General features: G+C 37.9%; 1 protein-coding gene across 1 annotated transcript in view; it reads right to left on the bottom strand.

Annotated features, from left to right (window-relative positions):
* Window positions 1-27,500, bottom strand: part of utrn (utrophin) — a 346,120-nt gene that overhangs the window by 237,914 nt on the left and 80,706 nt on the right. Inside the window, 15 exon segments of the mRNA XM_056448819.1 lie at window positions 2,526-2,696; window positions 3,599-3,727; window positions 5,692-5,871; window positions 6,292-6,462; window positions 6,548-6,703; window positions 8,292-8,465; window positions 8,896-9,027; window positions 10,109-10,270; window positions 10,391-10,540; window positions 13,574-13,708; window positions 14,096-14,275; window positions 16,320-16,490; window positions 17,904-18,059; window positions 18,380-18,493; window positions 20,116-20,256. Of these exon segments, the coding sequence (XP_056304794.1) occupies window positions 2,526-2,696; window positions 3,599-3,727; window positions 5,692-5,871; window positions 6,292-6,462; window positions 6,548-6,703; window positions 8,292-8,465; window positions 8,896-9,027; window positions 10,109-10,270; window positions 10,391-10,540; window positions 13,574-13,708; window positions 14,096-14,275; window positions 16,320-16,490; window positions 17,904-18,059; window positions 18,380-18,493; window positions 20,116-20,256 (2,322 nt within the window).

Below are 27,500 nucleotides of genomic sequence, written 5' to 3' on the forward strand. Positions count from 1 at the left end.
GTATTTCGTCATGAAGCATGTTGTTAGGACACGGGGTTACAGTGTAACCTGCTCACCTGATGTTTACGCTCGTAATATTTATATCATTTTCTAATTAATAACCACCTCATGTGGAACTCTGAATCTGCATCTCATTTCAGAGTCTGCTACTGTCCACCAGAGGACGCATTTCAGTCACAGACGCATTCTTTAAGAGCAGGGGTCAGGAACCTTTTTTCAGCAAAGAGCCATTTCGAATGTTTTTAGCAACTGCATTTTTTTAAAGAGCCATTAGGGATATTTATGAAGCATCACATGTTAAGAAAGTCCATGTATTAATAAAGGGAAATTTTCACCACTCATGAACATTGTTTGAATTTTATGGCGCAAGGTTACCATCGAAATGTAAATGGCATGTCCTTTTTTTTTTTATTAGAATATACAAAAGGTACACAATTTGAGATAATGCAAATACAAAGAAAACGAAACAATAACAAAAATACAAAAAACAACAACAATACAATCAAGTACCGGCAGGTGCGTGTGTTTGTGTGTGCGCGCGGGTGTGCATGTAAAGGTAACTTGGTAAACAGGTCAGAGTACATACAAAAGGAACAATAACAGTCACTAAATAAAGCAAGTAACTTATATAAGGAGTGACAACAACGCTAGTGATATAATGATAGTAATAATGACAGTAAACAAGCAAGAAAGGACAACAGTAATAATCACTAACAACAACCACTACAATAATAAAAATAATAATAATAAAAATAAATCCCAAATACTACACCAACTACTACTACAGAGAGTTTCTAATGCTACAACTATAACTACTGCTACTACAGCCACAACCACTACTACTCCTACAATGTGTACTACTACTGAACCTATTACAACGACTACTACCACTTATACTACTACTACATCTACTACTGATACTACTACAGGAATGACTGCTACTACAACATCTACATCAACAATGTCTACTGCTTCTGATACTACTACACAGACATCGACTACTACTACTACTACACATCCACTACTTCTGATACCACTATACCAATGACATCTACTATTACAAAAACCCAAACTACAACTTCAACCACTACTACTACTACTATGACTACTACTACAACTACAGCAACCTGAATAATGACAATGGTGGAAATACTTGTAATAATGATAATGAGGAGATAACAGGACAAGTCAGGTCAAATGGCATGTCCTTTATTGGTGTCACGATTCAAGTTAGTCCACAGCGCCGTACACGAGCATTGGTTAAAACTTCCTTTTATTCTTATTCATTTTGCTGTAAAAATATACATTTTAATTGTATTTTCAAGAGTAAACTGAAAAAGACAGGCGTTCCGGCACGTAACACACATGCTCAAAGCAGAATATCTGACTTCAGCATGGTTTTTCAGATCAACAAGAATGTTCACTGAGCATGTTTCTGAATATCTGCAAACATATTACAGTGTTTTCATGCTTTAGAAGAGTGAAAAACTTACACACAGCACCTTTAAATGATTAATCATTTTAAATCGAGCACCTTAATTCACTATACACTTCCTATACTTTACACTTAATATTTTCACTAAAATGTCATATAATGATAATGTTTGATTGTGTCATTTTCAAAAATGTGGACCATTTTAAAGTCATGTTCAAATAGCTGAATTCAAAACTGGTAATATTCAAATGCAGTATCTGAAATATTAATAAAATGCATTATTTGTCATAGTTCATGTGTAAGATTTAAATGTAAGAGCTTTAAATGAAGAGTTTCTTCGTTTTTCCTTTCAGTTTTTGAAAGCAGCACAGTATAATGGTTGAAATAACACCATCAACCTTAAATTCAAGCACTTTCAAGGACCTGTGTTTGTTTTTAAGTGCTATCCAGGCCTTGAATTCACATGTCTAAAATAAAGAAGTGTGGGATTTGTGGATTCATGGCAAAGCACAACCATAACAGAGTCAAACTTCATCATTTGCATGTGTATTAAAGGCATTTCAAAAGAGTTTAAAGCACTCGTTCATGCACAAATACATGAACTTTATTCAAAGGACTTTAATTCATTCATTCATTTTCTTTTCTTGTCCTTTATTAATCTGGGGTCACCACAACGGAATGAACCAGCACATGTTTTACGCAGCGGATGCCCTTCCAGCTGCAACCCATCACTGGGAAACACCCATACACACTCAATCACAGACATACACTACGGCCAATTTAGCTTACCCAAGTGACCTATAGCGCATGTGTTTGGACTGTGGGGGAAACCAGAGCACCCGGAGGAAACCCACACCAACACAGGGAGAACATGCAAACTCCACACAGAAATGCTAACTGACCCAGCCGAGGCTCGAACCAGCGACCTTCTTGCTGTAAAGCGATCATGCAACCCACTGCACCGCCGTGCCACCCCTTCTTTAATACAATTAGTTGAATTCAATCCTGGTAATATTCAAATGTGGTTTCCGAATTATTGATCGAATGTGCATTATTAGTGACTGTGCAAGATCACAGAGGGATCTCTCACCTGTGCAGAGCCGATGTGCTGCGTCACCTTCTGGAAGTTTCGGTTGAGGTCTTCCAGTTTGGGCTCCACCAGCTCTCTGCAGGACGGCCCTCTGCTGGTCATCAGAATCACAGCCTGATCTCGAGCACTGTCCACCCGCACCGTCATCTCCTCCAGCTCACACAGCACTGCCTGCAGGACACACAGGTGATCGATCTACTGCTGCTCAATGTTTTCTTAAAGTTCTCTAACTCTCTGAAACTGACCCTTTCAGGCTTTGATTCTAATCATGGCATTTTGGTGACTGTCTCTTTAAATTCAAATGAGATTGTGCTCTTTTCTATAGAGGGCGGAGCTACAAATGCCTGTGTGTCAGCATAGTGGCAGATTCAAAAACAAGACTAACGTCCTATGCTAATGAGGGAGAGATGGTCACTAGTGGGCGGGGCTTTCCCCCCTGATGACACATATAAAGAGAGAATGTCAATCAAAGAAAAATACGGGTGGGGCTTAAAATTGTTGCTATGGATGATGTCAGCATAATTACTAACCATACGCACAGTGACTGGCTGATGATTCTGAGGGGTGGAGTCTCTGTCAGAGATTTATTCATGGAAACTTTGTAGTGTGTGATATTATGTTGCATATTTAAATAAAAGTTTAATAATCATAAATATTTCCACATTCAAATAAAGACGTTAAAACGCAGATCACATACTAAAAGTAGATATTTACTAGTATTCAGCTTAAAGTGACATTTAAAGGCTTAACTAGGGTAATTAGGGTAAAGTTAGGGTAATTAGGCAAGTCATTGTATAACAGTGGTTTGTTCTGGAGACAATCCAAAACTTATATTGCTGAAGGGATCTAATAATATTGACGTTAAAATGGCTTTAAAACTATTAAAAACTGCTTTTATTCTAGCCCAAATAAAACAAATAAGACTTTCTCCAGAAGAAACAAATATTAGAGGAAATACTGTGAGAAATTCCTGAATCTGAGAAACATCATTTGGGGAATATTTGATTTAGAAATTCACAGGAGGGCGAATAATTCTGACTTCAACTGTACGTGCAAGTGTGTGTGTGTGTTACCTGGACTATCCTCTGTCTGTCGGCTGCAGGTTTCTTCTCCATCTCGTCGAGTCGTATCTCTGTCTGATAGAGCCACGTGCTGATATGAGCCAGATTCTCATCAAACATCTCCACCTCACGCCTGTGATTCTATACACACACACACACACACACACGCACACACACGCACACACACACACACACACACACACACACACACACACACACACACACACACACACACACACACACACACACACACACAGGACAGGAAATCAGTCTAATGTCAGTGTGCCATATAAAAGATATAAAGAAAATATGAAATAAATTGAATATTTAAATTAATACAGTATTTAATTTACACTAATACATTAGTAAAATGTTATTTAAAAAAAAAAAAATAAATCACCATTATTACATTATTGCCAATCATAACTAAACATTAATTAATGTTTAAATAATCTAGCTCCTGTTTATCTAATTAATCTTCTGTCTCGCTACAATCCAACTCGCTCTTTAAGGTCTCAAAACTCAGGGCTTCTAGTACCTAGAATAGCAAAGTCGAGTAAAGGAGGTCGAGCCTTCTCATTTATAGCTCCTAAACTCTGGAATAGCCTTCCTGATAACGTCCGAGGCTCAGACACACTCTCCCAATTCAAGACTAGATTAAAGACCTATCTGTTCAGTAAAGCATACACTTAGTGCACCACTTAGGGGGCTTCCACACAGGTTCTGCATCTTGCTGATATACACTATGAACAGCAGCTACGCTAATTATTTTCTTTATTCTCCATTTCCACCTGGGGATACTCTTCCCGAGGCCCTCAGACTATGCAGAGTCTGAGCAGCTACTGTGGTGGTCATGGAGGAGTGGAAAACATGTGACGCTCCAGAGACAGACGAGTCTTCGCTGAGGCCAGCTTCCAGCCTCCGCCACTGAGACTGCAGCTCTGCACAAGACGTTTGGCCAGCGGAGAAATTAAAATGGTCGTGCCCAACTGAGCCTGGTTTCTCTCAAGGTTTTTTTTCTTCACTTCCGCCTTTAGTGAAGTTTTTTTTCCCTCTCCGCTGTCGTCTCTAGCTTGCATGGTTCAGGATCTGTAGAGCTGCGCATCGTTGGATTTGCTCTTCAATATTTGGACTCTCAGTAGTGATTATTAAACCACACTGAACTGAACTCAACTGAACTGAACTTAAACACTACAAACTGAACTACACTGTTCCTATTTACTGTGACCTTTTATGTGAAGCTGCTTTGACACAATCTACATTGTATAAGCGCTATACAAATAAAGGTGAATTGAATTGAATTGAATTAATAAGGATAATACATAACACAAGGCAATTTTAACTACATATATATATATATATATATATATATATATATGGTTATTACTATGATAAATATAGCGTGCATAATTAAAATCTATAATTATATGTGATCCATTTTTAATCATTTATATATGATGTAAACAAAATATTACAAATTTTAAATTGTTGTTTATTGCAAAAACAAAACAATGATAATAATCAAAACGGATGATCACCAGTATAAATGACCAAATTGCAGCTCTACACAACAGGAAAATACCAGCAACAATCAGTAATGCATGATGATATGCTGTCATGGCTTTGCAATCAAAATGTGGCGGTGGAGATGTGGTGCAATGGGAGATTCTCATCATTGATGTGCAGCCGATAAATCTGCAGCAACAGTGTGATGCTATCTTGTCAATATGGGTGAATCTATTCCACGAAGGATTAAGGCAGTTCTGAAGGCAAAAGGGGGTCCAACCCAGTACTAGTAAGCTGTACCTAATAAAGTGGCCGGTGAGTGTATGCTGTCATTAATAAATGTGATTATAATGGAAGTCAATGGGGCAAAAACCGCCCTCCAACATAATGAAAGCAGAGTAAACTTGCACAGAGTGTATTGTTGAGCTTCTGAACACTGTCAAAGCATTTTCCCAAAATATGCATCAAAATAAGATTTGACACCAAAAATCCTCCCATTTGCTGAAACACAGAGAAAGCTGTGGCCAAATTAAGACTGAGAGTGGATGAAAACGACCCAACAGCACATATGGGTTAGGTGTGATCTTGATGACGCTCACCAGTACAGCGCTGAGCCAGTCCTCTATGAGTGTGTGCACTCTCTCCCAGTCCTCATTGAGCTCAAAGAGCCGGTCCTCCAGCTGAGCCTCGCTCCCCTCCACTAACGCCTGCAGGGCGGCGCTGTTCTCCATCAGCGCTGACAGATCACACTTCCTGCGCTCAGACTCCTTCAGCACACCCTGAACACACACACACACACACACAGCAGAGAATACACATCTGTCAGAGCAGAAATAATGCATCATGAACACCCACACACACTCATAAACACACTTTCACAAACGCGCACACACACACACACACTTGTAAGCACGCACTCATGAACAGACACACACTCATGAACAAATACAGACTATTGTGCACACACACACCCACACTTGTGAGCACACACTCATGCACATGTACAGGCTTACATAGACAGACTCACACTTATATACACACACACATACTCTCTCACAGTCACACACATAAACACAGACTCACACATATGTATGCACACGCACACACAAACTCACACACTCACAATTATTCGCATGCACAAACAAACAAACACACACACACACACACACACACACACACACACACACACACAGACTGACGTTGGCCCAGCTGATCTCGCTGTCGATGTCTGCAGGCATGTCTGCCGTGCTCAGCTTCTCCTTCAGCTCAGTCTCGCTGTTCTTCATCCAGACCTGCAGGGCGGCGCTCTCCTTCTGCACATGCTGAGACAGACTCAAGGCCTTCTCCAGATCCTGCTTACCCTCGGTCACCTGACCACACACACATTTAAGAGAGCATTAGGTTAATGGAGCCCGTATGGTTTTTACATTAGTCGGTGTGTCGTGTTGCATGTACCTGAGCGCCCAGTTCATTGTAGAGTAACTTGAGGGCGGTCAGCTGCTCGTCCATTCCTTTAGGATTCTCCGTCTGTTGTTTCTGTACGATCTGCCGTCCGGTTTTAATCACCGTCTCCACCTCCAGCTTCACCTCGCTCAAGATCTTATACAGTTTCTGTGTTAAAAGAGACAGTATGTTCAGATAAAACACTGAGCGTTTCAGTTCTGCGACATGATTAAAACAAGAAAACCTGAAGCTACACAGAAAATAAAAACAAAGTAAACTCCTAAAAAGAATAACTGATCATGAAAACATCTATAAAAATAATAGTAATAATAAATGTTATATATATATATATATATATATATATATATATATATATATATATATATACACATATAATAATAATAATAAATAAATAAACAGATAATTATGAAAAAGAATAAATAAAACAAAATAACAAAATAATGGAAAAAATACATAAATAAATAATAATAATAATAATAATAATAATAATAATAATAATAATAATAATAATAATAATAATATTGATAAAATGTAACAAATAATGATAATAATAAATAAGTAAACAGATAATAATGAAAAAGAATAAAATAAAACAAAATAAAAAAAATATGAAAAAAATACATAAATAAATAATAATAATAATAATGAAAAGAATAATAATAAAAAAATTAAGAAATAATAATATAATAATTAATAATATAATAAATAATAATAATAAATAAATAAACAGATAATAATAAAAAAAATAATACAACAAAAAATGGAAAAAATTCGTAAATAAATAATAATAATAATAATAATAAAATGTAAGAAATAATAATATAATAAATAATAAAATAATAAATAATAATAATATAATAATAAATAAATAAATAAATAAATAAACATATAATAATGAAAAAGAATAAAATAAAACAATAATAAAATAAAATATAAAAATAAAATAAAAAATAATAAAATAATAACAATAAAATAAAATAATATATAATCAAATCAAATAAAATAATAAATTAAACAATAATAAAATAAAATAAAAAATAATAAAACAAATTAAAATAAAAATAATAAAAATTTATGAAATAAAATAAAATAATAAAATATCAAACAATGAAGTAAAAATTGAAACAATAATAAAATAAAATATAAAACAATAAAAAATAAAAAATAAATTAATTAAATAAAAGAATAATAAAATAATATATAAAATAATAAAATAAAATATAAAACAATAATAAAATAAAATATAAAACAATAATAAAATAAAATATAAAACAATAATAAAATAAAATATAAAACAATAATAAAATAAAATATAAAACAATAATAAAATAAAATATAAAACAATAATAAAATAAATAATAAAAAATAAATTACTTAAATAAAAGAATAATAAAATAATATATAAAATAATGAAATAAAATATAAAACAATAATAAAAATAAAATATGGGTTTCCTCCGGGTGCTCTGGTTTCCCCCACAGTCCAAACACATGCGCTATAGGGGAATTGATGAACTAAACTGGCCGTAGTGTATGAGTGTGTATGCAGATGAGAGTGTATGGGTGTTTCCCAGTACTGGATTGCAGTTCGAAGGGCATCCGCTGCCTAAAACACACGCTGGAATAGTTGGCGGTTCATTCCACTGTGGCGATTCCTGATAAATAGGGGACTAAGCCGAAGGAAAATGAATGAATGAATGATGACTAAAAGTGCAGTGGTGTGTGTGTGTTCTCACCATGCATCCGCTCAGGTGTGTCTGGATCTCGTCTGGTTGTGTGTTTTTCAGGTCCAGGATGTGCAGCTCAGCTTTAGCGCTCTCCAGAATCCTCCTGCAGTCCAGCATTCGCTGCTCAAAGTTGGCCGGCTTCTGAAACAGCTGGAATTTCGTGCTGATCTCTCTGAGTTTACGCTAAACAGAGCAAACACAAACAAGTCAGAATTATTCACCCTCCTGTGAATGATTTCTTCAAGTATTTCCCAAATATTGTTCACAGTATTTCCTCTAATGTTTGTTCTTCTGGAGAAAGTCTTATTTGTTTTATTTGGGCTAGAATAAAAGCAGTTTTTAATAGTTTTAAAGGCATTTTAAGGTCAATATTATTAGCCCCCTTCAGCAATATTAGTTTTGGATTGTCTCCAGAATAAACCACTGTTATACAATGACTTGCCTAATTACCCTAACTTTACCCTAATTACCCTAGCTATGTATTAAAATAGAAGTTTATCACTGGCTGAAAAACACTTGCCATTTAGTCCACTGAATATAATGTAATAAATAATACAATGATAAATCTAAATCAGTTGTTCTCCAGTCCTGCAGGGGCAGTATTGAGCTGTACCTGTATCTGCTCCAGCTGGGTTCCTCCTCGCACTGGTTTGCCCTCTGAGGCTGTCAGAGGAACATTACCCACATTTCTCCTCCGCAGATCCTCCACTGTGGCCTCGTGGGCTGCGATCTCAGCCTGAATCGCCTGCGCAGATAAAAAATAAAAAATAAAACAAAATAAAATAAAAAATAATAAAAAGTAATAAAATAAAATAAAAGAATAATAAAATAAAATATCAAACAATAAAATAAAAATTAAAACAATAATAAAATAAAAATAAAACAATAATAAAATAAAAATAAAACAATAAGAAAATAAAAAATAAAAAAGTAATAAAATAAAATCAAATATAAAATAACAAAATAAAATATAAAACATAAAGAAAATAAAAAAACAATAAAAATTAATAAAATAAAATAAAAGAATAATAAAATAAAATGTCAAATAATAAAATAAAAATTAAAACAATAATAAAATAAAAAATTATAAAAAATAATAAAATAAAATACAAGAATAATAAAATAATATATAAAATAATAAAATAAAATATAGAACAATAAAATAAAAATGTAAACAATAATAAAATAAAATATAAAACAATAATAAAATAAAAAATAAATAAAAAGTAATAAAATAAAATAAAATAATATATAAAATAATAAAATAAAATATAGAATAATAAAATTTTAATTAAAAAAATCAGAAAAGAAAATATAAAACAATAAAATAAAAATTAAAACAATATGAAAATAAAAAATAAAAAAGTAATAAAATAATATAATATATAAAATAAGAAAATAAAATATAAAACATTAATAAAATAAAAATAATAAAAAGTAATAAAATAAAATAAAACAATATATAAAATAATAAAATAAAATATAGAACAATAAAATAAAATGTAAACAATAGGAAAATAAAATATCAAACAATAATAAAATAAAACAATAATAATAAAAAGTAATAAAAGAAAAGAAAAGAATAATAAAATAATATATAAAATAACAAAAACTATAGATTAGAATGGACTTTCATATTTGCGTGTTGGGAGAGAACAACAAACCATTTATTTACAGTCCTATAAGCTAAAATAATATGAGAAAAACACTGGATGGTGTTATCAAGACTTTCAGAAAGAGGAAAACACTAGAGTGAGACTGATAACGGCAGCCTGAAGAGAGAGTCATGGCAGCTTTTGTGTGTGTGTGTGTGTGTGTGTGTATACCTGAGCCTCCTGCGGCAGCTGGAATGCGTCGATGCGGTCAGTGAGGTATGATGTGAGTGTTTGGTCCAGCAGTGTGAGGGACGTCTGCAGTGTGTGTAACGCCGTCTCGCTCTCCCGCAGAGACGACAACTGCTGCTCCAGAGACATCTGACGCTCTGAGGCCTACAACACACACACATAAACAAAGAGAGATACACACACACACAGAGTCAGAAACACTGACATACACACACACACACTCTGCAGTGTATCTGAGTGTGTTCTGAGGTGCGCTCTGGTCACCGTGTGTGTGAGCTGGTCGTAGCGTGTGTTGAAGTTCTCCAGTTTGTCGCTGATGAGTTCGTCCAGGATCCCTCCGTCGATGAGCGTCTGCGCCAGCTCGCGGATCTGAGTGCGGTTATCAGACGGATGACGCACAACACACTCCACAGACTGAAACACACACACACACTATTAGCAACATCTTAAACACCCGTCAGTCATGCTGTACAGTTCAAAACACACTGGGCTCTGTTCAAAAGCCTCTGTGGAGTGCTTTACATGTGCATTTATTATTGGATGTTTGACGTAATCTCAACTGAAAAACGAAGAGAGGGCGTGGCATACTGTAGCTCCTCCCAGGGGTGTTGCTCTACTGGGGCACAGTTCCCCCTCAAAATAAATACATAAAATAAAAACGTAAATATTTAAATATATATGGGTGACGCAGTGGCGCCTTAGGTAGTGCTGCTGGTTCGAGCCTCGGCTGGGTCACTTGGCGTTTCTGTGTGGAGTTTGCATGTTCTCCCTGCGTTCGTGTGGGTTTCCTCTGGGTGATCCGGTTTCCCCTACAGTCCAAACACATGCTGTACAGGTGAATTGGGTAGGCTAAATTGTCCGTAGTGTATGAGAGTGAATGAGTGTGGATGGGTGTTTCCCAGAGATGGGTTGCAGCTGGAAGGGCATCCGCTGTGTAAAACATATGCTAGATAAGTTGGTGGTTCATTCCGCTGTGGCGACCCCAGATTAATAAACGGACTAAGCCGAAGAGAAAATGAATGAAGTGAAATGAGTTATTATACACAGACTCGTGTCTTTGATTATCAGATTTAATATGCGTGTATGCGCAAGGAGAATGCTAAGAACTTCCGGTCGTCAGCTGATGCGTGTAAACAGTCACAGGACAGCTTTGAAATGATAGTTTTAATCTATTTTACCTATTCTTACCTATTTTAATCTTTATTGTATCTTCTTTAAACTGATACTGTTGTCGATCAGCGCCACCTCCTGGACTGATCACTTGAAAAAATGTGATCTGTCAGCGCCAGTGGTGTAGTGGCTAGTGCGTCGACATATGCACTCCGGTGCGCACGGCGACCCGAGTTCGATTCCCGCCTCGCGGTCCTATACCGATCCTTCCCCCTCTCTCTGCTCCCCATGCTTTCCTGTCAATTCTCTATACTGTCCTACACAATAAAGGTAAAAACCCAGAAAAAATTATTATTAAAAAAATAATGCGATCTAATAGGATGGAAAATATCAGCTGTGAGGTTTTCCCCTTGTTGTCAGACGGCATCTTCTGCTGTTTAAATGAGGCCTCGTCATCACTAAAGTCACTGTACTGTCCCATTAACACACTGATTTAATAACTGACAAAGTGAAAATAAAGTGACATTTTGAAATGACAGAAAACCGTGGTAAACACAGCACACTAAATGAAACATAAACGGCTCTCGATTAGAATCAACAGCAAATCAGCCAGCAGAGTATCAGTATCGGACTTTTATTCGTTATTTGTGTAAATTGCATGACTTACATACCTGTTAAGTTTCATGCTAGTAATCTGGTTTGCTCTATAATGCAGTGAAGTATTGCGTGTGGCATGTGTGTGTGTGAAGAGCCGCTGACCTAACAGCTGACAGTCCAGGGAAACACACACACACACACACACTGTATTTCTGATGGCAGACACATAAACTATGAGAACGTTTTTCTCTCGCGCTTGAACCACAGATTATAACGGCTTTAACACATGCCTTTCAAAGTTGCGTGTCACAAAAACACTCCGTAATCCTCTCAAAACACTATTGAAACCCATTTTCGGAGCGCAAATTACCTGTTGTAAACGGCGTAAACAGAAGTTCTAAACATTCTACCGGAAGACGCTGGTCGCTATAGCGCCCCCTATGCAGCAGCCAAGAAAAACGTCTACAAAGTACAGGACGAACACAATGACAAATAAAGATAACGTTCAGCAATTTGGCAAACAAAGACAAACCTCGTACAACACTGTAACATAATAACAGACAATTATAAAACATAACAAAATAACACGGCTAAAATAACACACATGATAACAAATAATAGATTTAAAAGACTAAAATACGTGCGCTAGATATGCACAAGATGTATTAAACATCATGTTTTAACTACAAAGGAGAGATGAGATCCAGCGGTACATCCGTGAATGACTGGCCGATGTTAAGCTGCTCTCGGCGGGGGAAGCTCCCGCTGACACGCTGGAGGTCACAGTCCGCTAAAGCTGAGGCACATCGCCTAAAGATTCGCTATCTTTATAAATAAACTGTCGACTCGAGTTTAAAACAACAACATTCTCGCCTGAAAAACTCTTAAAACTTTCATTTGTAACACAACAGAGGAGTATTTTTGAAACTGTGCCGGTTTTCGCCTCCGCCGTTAGCTTTCGCGGGTTACGCTGCAATGCATTCTGGGATACCTGTGCTTTGTAAGTTTATCTGTACTTGGCAAGATGTGAAGTTTGAATTGGAACAATAATTCGGCGACAGTTGATGACGTTTCACGAGGTTGCTGCTAGATCGGATACGTTTGCGGCCGGAATTTCTATTATTTATTACATTTCCTATTTATAGTATTTTATTAACGTCTACCCACACCCCAACCCTAAAGCCAACCGTCACGGAAATGAAAAAACAGTAGCTGTATCGAGTATTATTTATGTTATCTATTAAATTACCCAATAAATAGTATTTTTTAACGGCTACCCCCACCCCAACCCTATACCCAACCCTAACAGTACTGTAAAAATATGAATTATTATTATACAGTGTCATAAAAAATGCTGCTATATTAATGTGCATATCACACTTCCGGCTGGCCGCATATCCGATCACGCGTGTTACTATGGAGATATGTAAATACACGCCTGTCAATCAATTCTGTGGGCGGAGACAACCACCTCTAAACCACTGAGCCTCAGAATCACTGGGATTTGGATCCTATTTTAACATCAGGAAATTTAAATAAAGAGACTTGCTGTGTTTCTATCACTCCAGTAGGACTGTGGACACACTATACGACACACACTTCTGTCCAAACAGCTTACGAAAGAGGATTTTACATCATGGGTGGACTTCACTTCCCAATTGCATGGACCTGGATTGTAATGACTGTACCTGGCCTGCAAAATTTCGGCGAGTACACTGTGATCGTGAGAGTGTGTGTTACCTCCAGAGCCTCGCTGACGGCCTGTGTGTTTTCGGGGATGTTTTCAGTTTGCCGGACTTTCTCCTCCAGTGTGTTCAGCCAGGCAGACTCCACATCCAGATACTGCAGCAGCTCAATCCAGCAGGACCACACCTCCTGAACACACACTCCAGTGAGTGAGGGTGTGTGTGTGTGTGTGTGCATCACTGCTCATGTGTGATTTTGCTCATGTATATCTGTGTGTATGTGTATAAGAGCACCAGAGTGTGTATATGTGCCTATGCTGTATGTGTGTGTGTGTATGCTGTAAATGTATGTGTGTATAAACGTAAATATGTGAGAGTGTATGCGAGTGTGTGTGTGTGCGCGCAAGTAAGTGTGTATATGTACATCTGCATGTATATTGGGTGTAAATATATCCATGTGTGTGTGTTTCTGTGTCTGTATAACTGTGCAAGTATGTGTCTATATAAGTGCTATGTGTGTGTGCGTATATGTGTGCAAGTATGTGTGTATATAATAGCTATGTGTGTGTGTGTGTACCTCGAGTGTATGGCACTTGCTCTTGAAGCGATCACACAGTTTCTGGTAGTTGTGCAGCACCTCGTTGAGTTCGGGGGTCAGATCTGGTCCACCAGGGGGCGTCTTGCTGATCAGCACATTAATACTGTCCTTCAATATCTTCACGCGCACTTCCTTCTGTAACACATCCTCTTTCGCCCTCTGAAACACACACACACACACACACACATTTACAAGAAATAAAACATGATGATTAAATTAAATAAATTCATGGATAAATAAATCAAGTCTTAATTGAACCTAGGATAGAAAGTTTAAAGAAAACTTTAATTAGAGGCAGCACAGTGGCTCAGTGTGGCCTCACAGTAAGAAGGTCACTGGTTTGAGTCCTGGCTGGGTCAGTTGTCATTTCTGTGTGGAGTTTGCATGTTCTCCTCGTGTTGGTGTGGGTTTCCTCCGGGTGCTCCGGTTTCCCCCACAGTCCAAACACATGCGCTATAGGGGAATTGATGAACTAAATTGGTCTTGAGTGTGTGAATAAGTGTGAATGGATGTACTGGGTTGCGGCTGGAAGGGCATCTACTGTGCAAAACATATGCTGGAATAGCTGGCGGTTCACTCCGCTGTGGTGACCCCTGATAAATAAGGAACTGAGCTGAAGGAGAATGAATGAATGAATGAATGAATGAATGAATGAATGAAAGAAAATGTAATGATGAATGATGAAAAAATTAATCGGCAGCTGAAAAAAACAATAACAAAATACAAGAATAAAAAGTAAGATCAAACCTATGTAGATGCTTACTATTTACAACTGGTGAATAATTGGTTGTAGGCATAACAAATATTTACAACTGTTTATGTGTTTGTAATAAATGATTAACAATCATTATGTTTATATGTAATATAACATATAAATAGTTATGTAACACAGAATTTAAACATACATGAAAATAGCAAAATAAAAAATATATATTATATATAAATATATAAAATATATTAAAAAAAAATTAAAAATAAATATATATATATATATATATATATATATATATATATATATATATATATATATATATATATATATATATATAGTCTTTCTATTTGGTATTAAATTATTATAAGGAAATATATATTAAATATAATTATTATATTATTGTAAAAAAATATGTTATTATATATTATATATTAAATTATGGTATTAATGTTGCCTAAATTTATATTACAAATTTTATAATTGTTTTAAAAGTTATCTAAATTTTGTTATTTGGTTAAGCTATTGAAAAATACTAACATATATATATTCATTCATTCATTCATTATCTTTTCAGCTTAGTCCCTTTATTAATCTGGAGTTGCCACAGTGGAATGAACTGCCAACTTATCGAGCACATGTTTTACGCAGAGGATGCCCTTTCAGCTGCAACCCATCACTGGGAAACATCCATACACACTCATTCACACTCATACACTACGAACAATTTAGCCTACCCAATTCGCCTGTACCGCATGTCTTTGGACTGTGGGAGAAACCCGGAGCACCTGGAGGAAACCCACACCAATACAGGGAGAACATGCAAACTCCACACAGAAACGCCAACTGACTCAGTCGGGACTGAAACCAGTGAGCTTCTTGCTGTGAGGCGATTGTGCTACCCACTGTGCCACCCATATAATATATATACATATATATAAACACACAAGTAATTTTTTTTTTCTAATCTGGTATTATAAAAAATAAGAAATTTAATCAAGTAATATTAAATATTAATAATTAATTAATAAAAGGCTTTATTATTCCTATATAAATATTAGATCAAAGAAAAGAAAATAACAACATAAAAACACATCTAAAATCTAATATATGTCTAACACGTTTACAAAGCGTATAACATTTTCAATGAAGGATAAAGGGAGAGTTCACCTGAAAATGAGAATGTATTCACTATTTACTCTTCCTCAAGTGTTTCCAAACCTTTATGAGTTTCTTCTGCTGAACACAAATGAAGATATTTTGAAGAATGCTGAAAACCTGTAACCATTGACTTCCATAGTATTTGTTTTTCCTATTATGAAAGTCAAAAGTTACAGCTTTTCAGCATTCTTCAAAATATCTTCATTTGCGTTCAGCAGAAGAAAGAAACTAGAGAATAACTAATAAAGTAAACTGAGCTTGAGTAAATAAGAGATGTTTGACGTTTGGCTGAACTATCTCTTTAATAGTGAGAGATATGTAGTTTTGTAGCACCTTCATCTCCTGCAGAGCCTCCTCCAGCTCCTCAGGGCTCTTGTACTCAAAGTCTCTCATCAGAAACTCCTCGTCCACTTGAATCATCCACTCCCGCATCTCCGCCACGTCCTTCTTCAGATTCGACACTTTCTCCTGTCCTTCACTCACACTCTCGTCTCGCCTCAACAGCTGAAAGACACCCACAAACACACATTCATACTGACGTCCAGTAAAATCATTGGAAGATTGTGTGGTCCATCGTCACTGATCTGAAGCAGTAAGAGCAGGGTGTGAAGGTTTAATTAGCAAAGTAATAGCACAACATTACGGGTGACCTATCAGATGACAAATTGTTGGTGCACGTTTCGCTGGCACATCTGTGAGCCAGACCGCAAGTGATTATCAAGAGCCGTGGTATCCAGAGTAATGTCAGCAAACCAACAAGAAGAAGAACCACATCCAACAGGAGTAACTGTGGATGCAGGAGGAAGGTGTCTGAAAGGGATGTCCATGTGTTAACCCCGATTGTATCCAAAAAACATGAAACCACAGCTGCCCAACTCACTGGAGAATTCAATCTGTGCCTCAACTCTCCTGTTTCCACCAAAACTGGTGCTCTGGAGCTCCACAGGGTCCATATACATTGCCGGCTGCTATAGCCAAACCTTTGCTCACACATGCCATCACCAAAAGCCAGTTTCAATGGTTCCAGCAGTGAAATCTTGGGCTGTGGACAAAGTGAAAGATGTATTGTTCTCTGATGAGTCCACCTTCACTGTCTTTCCCACATCCGGGAGAGTTACAGTGTGGAGAAGCCCCAAAGAAGCGTCCCACCCAGACTGCTGATGCCCAGAGTGAAGCATCAGTGATGGTTTGGGCTCAACATCATGGCATTCCCTGGGTGCTAGATGGGCGCTTTCCTGCCAAGGACTACTGAGCCATTCTGGAGGACCATGTGCTCCCAGTGGGTCAAACATTGTATCCTGAAGGCAGTTCTGTGCATTGGGATGATAATGCACCAATACAAAGAGCAAGACTGGAGACAGGGTGGTTTGAGAGACTTGAAAGTAAAGAACATCTCCCATGGTCTACACAGTCACCAGATCTAAATAATATTGATAGTGCCCTTGACAAAAAGGTACTGTAACTTGACTGGCCTGCCTGCAGTCCCGACCTGTCTCCAATAGAGAATGTGTGACTTATTTTGAAGTGCAAAATGCGACAACGAAGACCCTGAACCGTTGCCCACCTTAAGACTTGTTTGCAGGAAGAATGGGACAAAATGACACCTGAAACTCTTCATCACTTGGTGTCTTCAGTCCCTAAACGTCATTTAGGTGTTGTGAAAAGGAACAGCAACATTACAAAGTGGGAAATGCTTTACTTTTTTCTCGAATGTTTTGCAAGAGCCAAAATTGGAATATGTGCCTAATTAAAAACAATAAATAAATAAATATCATGAGGACCACATAAGTATTGCTTATTGTATTGTCTGCAATGAAATACACGTCAAAGTACATTTAGAAACCACATCTATTTTTATTATCTGCGTTTTCATACTGTCCCAACGTATATATATTATTATAAAAATGTGTGTTTCACCTGTTTGCTGAGCGAGTCCCAGCGTTTCTGGTTGTCTTCAAGCTCTTTCTGCCCCCAAATAACCAGTCCCGGTACTGAGCTCTGCTGAACGGCCGTCACGTCCTCCTTCATCTGCTTCAGACACGACTCCACGCTCTCCATCTCCGCCAACAGCTCCTGAACACACATTTAGACACTCTCAGTCTACTCAAATAACCCCTGATTTACATGTAAACCAATAAAACAACAATGCAAATAAGCTAAATTTACACTTGAATTAAATAATAAATCAATCCTGTGCGTCCTGAAGCCTTCCTAAGGCTGTATCATTCTTGAGTTGTACCTTAAAGCTCCCGTGAAGTGCTTTGAAATGTGCATTTTTTTAATTCAATGTTTGACGTAATCTCAACTGAAACATGAAGAGAAGGCGGGGCATAGAGTAGCTCCTCCCCCTTTTTAAAAACAGACAACTGTGAACCTTTGGTGTAGAGTCTGACCTTGCACTGGTTGAACTCCTCCTGTAGTTTATCAGTGTTTCTGAAGCTGCCGGCGTCTCGAGACAGAAGCTCCTCCACTGCATTGAGCCATCGCTGCACCTCCGCACTCTTCACCTGCACCACACACACACACATCCATCACAATCACACACTCAATATACTCACCAAATCAGTTCATCCCTGTACTACGTCCTAACAGTCTGTACTTTTTGTTTTGGGGTAAAAATAAAGGTCAATCCTTTGAGTGTGTAACAGAAAAGTGTGCAAGCATCGAGACGAACTGCTTCCCCAATATTGGACTGTTATGTTGCTTAGTAACGAGTGCTGTCAATCATGTCTCAAACACATTTCATTCATATTTGATTACCTACCTTACTGTAAATTCAACAACGGGTTAATCCGTCATTCACGAGTCTTTCACGCTGAGAAATCTCCTCAGGTGTTTGGATAATTCTGCATTCAGTAGTTCATTTCCAAATACATCTTAATATATAAGTTCACATTGTTGTTCCAGATCAAATATAACGCAGAAAGCGTGATTTAAATATTCTCAAGTTGGCTAAACATTAATTAACAGTCTTTCATGTAACTTTATCAAAGCCTCTCTACTTGATGGCTAGTCCTACCCACCATCTTTGTAGTTTGTTTACACTGTTTACCCGAGTTTGTAGTTCTAATCGAATTCACATCCAATCCCTGCTGAAAAATCCAGCTTAAACCAGCATAGGCTGGTTGGCTGGTTTTAGCTGGTTGACCAGCCTGGTTTTAGAGGGGTTTTGGCCATTTCCAGGCTGGTTTCCAGCCATTTCCAGCCTGGTATTAGCTAGTCAGGCTGGAAAATGACCAGCTAAAACCATCTAAAACCAGCTTGACCAGCCTGGTTTAAGCTGGACATAGCTGGTTTTAGCTGGGCTCCCAGCCTGGCTAGGCTGGTCAAGCTGGTTTTAGCTGGTCATCCGCCAGCCTGACCAGCTAAGACCAGGCTGGAAATAGCTGGAAACCAGCCTGGAAATGGCCAAAACTCCTCTAAAACCAGGCTGGTCAACCAGCTAAAACCAGCCAACCAGCCTCAGGCTGGTTTAAGCTGGATTTTTCAGTAGGGATGCACAATGTATTGTGGCCAATATTAGCGGATAGACTACAGACGCCTCTACACTTCCAATTTCTACTGGAAACTCCTTTCGACATATGGTTTGGGACACACTAACTCTATTTTCGAATGCTATTTAGGACGGAGAGTATGCGGATATGCACAGCTAGTGTTTTTCAGCCAATGACAAACTTCCAGTGAAAGTTTGTTCCACTTCCTATTTTCAGTTTCATACAGTTGCTTTTACAGCACCGATGTTGTAATGTCATTAAAATACAATCAGATGAACAGACTTCAGCATTCATGTAGCTGTTCAAGAGTAAAACGAGATGAAAGACCGTGTAAACACCAGCACCGTCAGCAGCAGCAGGCTAGCGCAGAAACTCCATTGAAAACACTGGAGTAAATTAAATGTCCATATTATAAAGGCACAACAGGGAATAATGTAATTTAATGCTGTGCTTCTTGGACATTCTGAGACCCACTTCACATTGGCAGGGAAGATCACAGATTTTTCAGATCTTAAACATGGTGATTTTATAATGGTGTGACAATTAACTGAGCAATTCGCTTGAGCTGGCTGAACGAATACTAAAAATCCATGTGCATATACCACATTGGGACACGGTATGGATCTGAGTCTCACCTGCGAGTCCTTCATGCTTCCCAGAACGCACTGCAGCATGCTGAGCTGATCCTGAGCGGTGGTGGAGAGATCAGTCCAACACTGCTGATCCACTGAGTCCAGCGCTGACACCCGCTGCTGCTCCAACTCCACACTGAAGGCCTGGAGGACACACACACACGAACACAACAGTTTCAGATCGTGGCTAAATGAATGTTATTCATGATAATAAACACGTTTTAGGAAAAATGTTAAAAAGTTGAACCCTTGAGTGCTGTTGGGTCGTTTTCATCCACTCTGGGCTGATTTTGAGGCTTGTTTGGCCTCAACTGTATCTGTGTTTCAGCAAATGGAACGAGTTTTGGGCACGAATCTGATTTTGGCACATATTTTTCAAAGGTCAACACACTCTGGGCAAATTGACTCCCCTTTCCTTGTGTTAGGGGCTGCTTTTGCCCCATTGACTTCCATTATAATCACAATCAACTTACAGATAGTCATACTTTTTGATTGCAAAGCCACGACAGCATATAATCATGCATTGTTGGTTGTTGCTAATTTCTCCTGCAGGGAAGACGGACAATTTATCATTTTTACTGTTGATCATCACTTGCAGTGCAAAAAAAAAAAGCCATTGGGAGTTATATGGAGTATAGTGTGTGTGTGTGAGTGTGTGTAAAGGCTGGTTTATACTTCTGCGTGGAGTGATCAGCGTGATCCACGGCGCCTGCCTTGCGCATAGCTGTGCAGTTATACTTCTGCGTGCTGTTTGTGTTGCTCTGCAGTAACACTTCTGAAACACTAGCTGGCAGTAGGTGTTTATGTCCCTCAGTGCCGAGTTTCTTCACTGCTGTTCAGTTTTTCTGAACGCTACTTTAATATACGAGTAGCTCAAACTCGCTCATTCAGAGGTGGGAACCGGCAAACACGAAAAAAAAATCATACGGTAAACACAAAACCATCTCCATCTGGAGCTCCTTCACGGGACTCCACACTTATAAACACTTGCTCCAGTCCAAAGGGTTCGCTGCTGCCCACACTCATCACCGCTACCAAACCGACCAATCACAGAGCTTGCGATACACATTATCGCGTACATTTTTTTGAAAGGTGCGCATATGCATCAGCCACGGCAGGGGCTAAGCGACCACACGGAGGGGTGCAAAAAAGGGATATGCAGTATATGCGGTGCATAGGGGCGCCACACATGGGGGGCGCCACTGTGCCAAAATGATTTTTGAAATGATCCTTATTAAAAGTTTCAAATAATAAAAATAAATAAATATGTATTGTTAAAAATGATTATTTTACATCTTATGCGAGTTTAATATTGTATTTTATTAAATAAAAGTTATACCATGAGTTGCATACGTTGACACACGCGTTTTAACTCAAAATTATTGATTTTTTTTACATTTTTATCTAAATAAACTGTCAAATCATACATAATATCATCATTTTTCTTTATTTATTATTAATTAATTAATTAATTTGCTATTAATTTGCTTTAATTAAGAGGGATCACACAAAATGTTCGTTTATGTAAGTACAGACCTGAATATATTTCAAATAAAATAGAAAATAATATTTGGATTAAAAATTCCCCTATATGAATTGTATTATACTTGGATTATAATGATTCATAATAAGCCATAATGAGTTATAATATTCACATTTTTTGGAACTGAAATGTTTATTAATCTTTATATCAAGATCTATTTTTTACACATATTTTTATACATTTATTATGTTTTATGTTAATACATAAGGCCTTTTGGTAACTTTTTTCGCGAAACTGCAACCCGCATACCCCTCAGTAAATGTGTAGTTGCGCCCGTGAGGCTGCGCCAGACCATACACATGCGCTTGATGACCAAATATAAATCAGCCTTTAGAGAGACCTTTGCGCACTTACCTTAACACGTCTGAGAAAATCAGAGTAAGCAGCTCAGCTCTCAGAACACAGTAAACACGGTAAGTGTATTTCTGCACACACCCACTATAACCTGCTTATGAATAATATCAGTTGCACTTAGTTTCTAGATTATATATGGAGTATAGTGTGTGTGAGAGACCATAACACACTTATCTTGATATGTCTGAGAAAATCAAAATAAGCTCACCTCTCAGAACACAGTAAACTCAGTGAGTGCATTTCTGCACACACACTATAATCGGCTGTTTTACTCCACATAGCTCTATATTAAAGACTTATTAGCATATAAAACAAGACATATGCACAGGCCGATATAATTTATATATTTATATAATTTATAATTTAGGCCGATAGATTTTACAATGCTGCCAAATGATGATCAATAGTAAAAATAACACATTGTCCTTCTTCACAACAGTGAAAACCACCTACAAACAGCAATGCATGATTAAATGCTGTCATGGCTTTACAATAAAAATATGATTATAATGGAAGTCAATGAGGCAAAAACAGCCCCAAACATAACCAAAGGGTAATCAACTTGAACAGTACACAAGGGTTAAAATAAAATCAATTAATATCTTAATAAATTAAAACAACAAAATAATAAAATAACATTATCCATAATGATAAAAACCTTTAAATAAAAATGTTATAAACAATAAAAATTGTATTTATAATAATAAAAATCTATTTAAACATCATAAATTTTAAATTAACCTGAAGAATTGAATACAATATTAACTTTTCTTTTAATGTTAGCTTTTTCATTGCTAAATAAGAAGAAAGAGCCCTCTTAAAGTCGTGTGTGAAGATCAACAAGTACCATTTGTGTTTATTATGTTGTGCAAACACTGTTGGAGAACTGAGAGCTGCATGAGTGTTGGATGGGTTTCAACCCTTCTGTTTGATGTGTACACACATGCATTCAGTCACAGTGTAAAGAAGACATGTTATTATTCTCCTGCTTACTGTAAACATCATTGAACAATGTCAAACACACAAGTGTGCCAATTCATAACAACAAAAATGACATGCAGTTCACTTTAAGAGAAACTCCTTGTGCAATTCATCCATACAGTTGAAGTCAGAATTATTCGCCCTCCTGTGAATTTCTTCTTCAAATATTTCCCACATGATGTTGAACAGATTCAGGAATTTCTCTCAGTATTTCCTCTAATATTTGTTCTTCTGGAGAAAGTCTTATTTGTTTTATTTCAGCTAGAATAAAAGCAGTTTTTAATAGTTTTAAAGCCATTTTAAGCTCAATATTATTAGCCCCCTTCAGCAATATTAGTGTTGGATTGTCTCCAGAACAAACCACTGTTATACAATGACTAATTACCCTAACTTTACCCTAATTACCCTAGTTAAGCCTTTAACGCCTTCGGACACTGTGTCCATTACAATGGACATCACATGTCAGCCCATGTTTTAATTTGGATCCTGAGCATTTCATCTAATTTAAACCCTGCAGTCCATGAGAGTGGAGCCACATTTACAATGATTTAATTCGGATTTACTGATATGTTTGCTAATATTTCATAGATTCATTCATTCATTTATTTTCTTCCGCATTTCCGAGGCCGGGTCACGGGGGCAGCGGTCTCATGAGAGAACCCCAGACGTCCCTCTTCCTCCAGCTCCTCCAGGGGTGTTCCCAGAGTCCCTGCCGTGTGTCCTGGGTCTACCCCTGAGGGCGCCTCTTGATGGGACATGCCTGGAACAGCTCCAGGTGGCATCCGAAACAGATGCCTGAGCCACCTCAGCTGACTTCTATCGATGTGGAGGAGCAGCGGTTCTACTCCGAGCTCCTCCTGGGCAACAGAGCTCCTCACCCTATCTATAAGGGTGCCACCCTGTATAGGAAACTCATTCCGGCCGCTTGTATCTGAGAATCTTGTTCGGTCATGACCCAAAGCTCATGACTATAGGTGAGAGTAGGAGTGTAGATTGACCGGTAAATCAAGAGCTTTGCCTTTCAGCTGATCTCCTTCTTGACCACAACGGACCGATATATCGACCGCATTACTGCTGCCGCTGCACCGATCCGCCTGTCAATCTCACGCTCCATCCTTCCTTATCCTTATTATAGATTATATTGTGAAAAAAGGGGTTGCACTTACTAACTAAAGTTTCAAATCTTTGTAACACTGCAGGCTTTAGATCAGGTCCATTAGGATGTTCAGAATCTGTTACTGAAAGTAAATCTCCAGTAATGCTATTTTAAACTATATCAATGTATTAATTCATTACTGAAACTATTTCATATGCAGAATATACAGATCTTGAGCATACGGCGGATGAAAATATCTCAGATGTGGAAATTAAGTGGAGCGACGGGTCAATCGATAAAATTGGTTGGGTTTAGGGAAGGGGGAGGGTGGGTCAGCCGATCGTTAGCTCAGTCAGTCAGAAAGTCTGTCAAAAAGTGAGTCGACAGCAGCCTCTGGTGGGATTACGCGAGAACTGCAGGCGCGAATGGCACTCGTGAGGGAACTTTGAGATCTCTAAAAGCATACACAGCGCCCTCTGGTGGATTCGCGAAAACAAAAACTGCAGAAAAACGTGCCGCCGGGTTGTATTTCGCAGCCTCCAGAAACGTCAGTGGAGATACGTTTTCAGAATGAGCCTGGGTTGATAAATGTATATTTCCATAAATCTATACAACAAAAGCCTCAAAATTATAATAAAAATGCTACAATCTAAAAACTAATTTCAAAATTACACCAGCAATTATGCCTGTTTTCTTTTTGTATTTTATGTTGGTATAATGTTTGGGATGTACCTGACCTGATGTCAAATGGACAATATATATATATATATATATATATATATATATATATATATATATATATATATATATATATATATATATATATATATATATATATATATATATAAAGGGTGTTGAATTTTTATTACTATAATTTGGTCTCATTTATAGGAGCCTCAAGAACTGTGAAAACATACGGTTACATTGTGCAGAAACCTGGAACATAAATCGGGTCTGTTGAATGTCACTTTAAGCTGAATACTAGTAAATATCTAGTCTAATATTATTTAAATCTAATTATTTATTATTATCATGGCAAAGATAAAAGTAATCAGTTACTAAAAATCAGTTATTAACACTATCATGATTAGAAATGTGTTGAGAAATTCTCTCTGTTGATGGCATGTGCTATTGTGTGTATTAGCAGTAGCTCATTCAGGCCTGCAGGTGGAGACACAACGCAACAAACACACAATCACCTGTGACAAAAAAAAAGCCAGTCACTCCCACAAAAACACTCTCACAGCCCATAATCACGTGTAGATTTGACAGACATTACAGACGCGGTCTTGAGGGCACATTTAGTTATATCTGAAGGCCTGCTGTGCCACGTGGGCAATTATTGGAGCTCATCCCGTCTCACTCTTTGGCCAAAAGCACTGTATAAATATTGATATTACTTTAAACAAATGCCAGCCTGCGTTTGCTCTCGGGATTGATTCTGTCGCTGGCTTTCTGCCCATCACTCACGGAGTTAAAGAAAAAAAAGAAACACGTCCAGAAATTAAAAGCAGAGCAGAGATTTGGACACGCGGGTCAAGTGGAGACTCAAACAGAGGATAAACACATGGCACAATGGATAACTAGCACAACACACACACACACACACACACTCTCACACACACTTTTAACTAGGTGAGTCTTCACAGAGTCTAAAAAGCTGCCTATGAGGAGAACAAAAGAGAAAATGCAACCAAAATATGCCATTTAAACAAGCAAAAACAACACAAAAAGCCCCAGTCGAGGTCAAAGCCATGATGTGCTAATGTAAACACTGTTGTTGGAGCTGCGGTGAAAAACGGTTCAAGTTTCTGTATTGATTCTAAAACTTTCACAACGCACTGCTTTACTCATGTTTTAGGTTTACGCTTTTAAGGGCAGACAGCGCTATAGGCTAGTTTTAAACTGTAGATGGCGCTCTAGGTGACTTTTTTAACTGCAGAAGGCTAGTTTTTAACTGTAGATTGCGCTCTTAGCTAGTTTTGAACTGTAGATGGCCCTCTAGGCTGGATTTTAACATCAGTCGGCGCTCTGGGTTAGTTTTGAACAGTAGATGGCGCTCTAGGCTGGATTTTAACATCAGTCGGCGCTCTGGGTTAGTTTTGAACAGTAGATGGCGCTCTAGGTGACTTTTAACTGCAGAAGGCTAGTTTTTAAATGTAGATGGCGCTCTTAGCTAGTTTTGAACTGTAGATGACCCTCTAGGCTGGATTTTAACATCAGTCGGCGCTCTGGGCTAGTTTTGAATGGTAGATGGCGCTCTAGGCTGGATTTTAACGGCAGTCGGCGCTCTGGGCTAGTTTTGAACAGTAGATGGCGCTCTATGTGACTTTTTTAACTGCAGAAGGCTAGTTTTTAACTGTAGAGGGCGCTTTTGGGTAGTTTTAACTGTAGATGGCGCTCTTGGCTAGTTTTGAACTCTAGATTGTGCTCTAGGCTGGATTTTAACAGCAGACAGTGCTCTGGGCTAGTTTTGAACTGTAGATGACGCTCTAGGTGACTTTTTTAACTGCAGAAGTCTAGTTTTTAACTGTAGAGGGCGCTCTTGGGTAGTTTTTAAACTGTAGACTGCACTCTTGCCTAGTTTTTAACTGTAGATGGTGCTCTAGGCTGGATTTTAACAGCAGACAGCGCTATAGTCTAGTTTTGAACTGTTGATGGCGCTCTAGGCTAGTTTATAATTGTAGAAGGCTAGTTTTTAACTTTAGATGGCGTTCTAGGCTGGATTTTAACAGCAGATGCCACTCTGGGGTACTTTTTAACTGTAGATGGCGCTCTATGCTGGTTTTTAACAGCAGACGGCGCTCTAAAATAGTGTTTAACTGCAGACGGCGCTCTAGGGTAGTTTTAACAGCAGACGTCACTCTAGGTTAGTGTTTAACAATGGACGTCACTCTAGGCTAGTGTTTAACAGCAGACGCTGCTCTAGGCTAGTGTTTAACAGCAGACGTCGCTCTAGGCTAGTGTTTAACAGCAGACGTCGCTCTAGGCTAGTGTTTAACAGCAGACGCTGCTCTAGGCTAGTGTTTAACAGCAGACGTCGCTCTAGGCTAGTGTTTAACAGCAGACGTCGCTCTAGGCTAGTGTTTAACAGCAGACGCTGCTCTAGGCTAGTGTTTAACAGCAGACGTCGCTCTAGGCTAGTGTTTAACAGCAGACGTCGCTCTAGGCTAGTGTTTAACAGCAGACGTTGCTCTAGGCTAGTGTTTAACAGCAGACGTTGCTCTAGGGTAGTTTTAACAGCAGACGTCGCTCTAGGTTAGTGTTTAACAATGGACGTCACTCTAGGCTAGTGTTTAACAGCAGACACTGCTCTAGGCTAGTGTTTAACAGCAGACGCTGCTTTAGGCTAGTGTTTAACAGCAGACGGCGCTCAAGGCTAGTGTTTAACAGCAGACGTCGCTCTAGGCTAGT

The sequence above is a fragment of the Danio aesculapii genome, chromosome 23 (assembly GCF_903798145.1).
Source record: "Danio aesculapii chromosome 23, fDanAes4.1, whole genome shotgun sequence".
Lineage (NCBI taxonomy): Eukaryota > Metazoa > Chordata > Actinopteri > Cypriniformes > Danionidae > Danio > Danio aesculapii.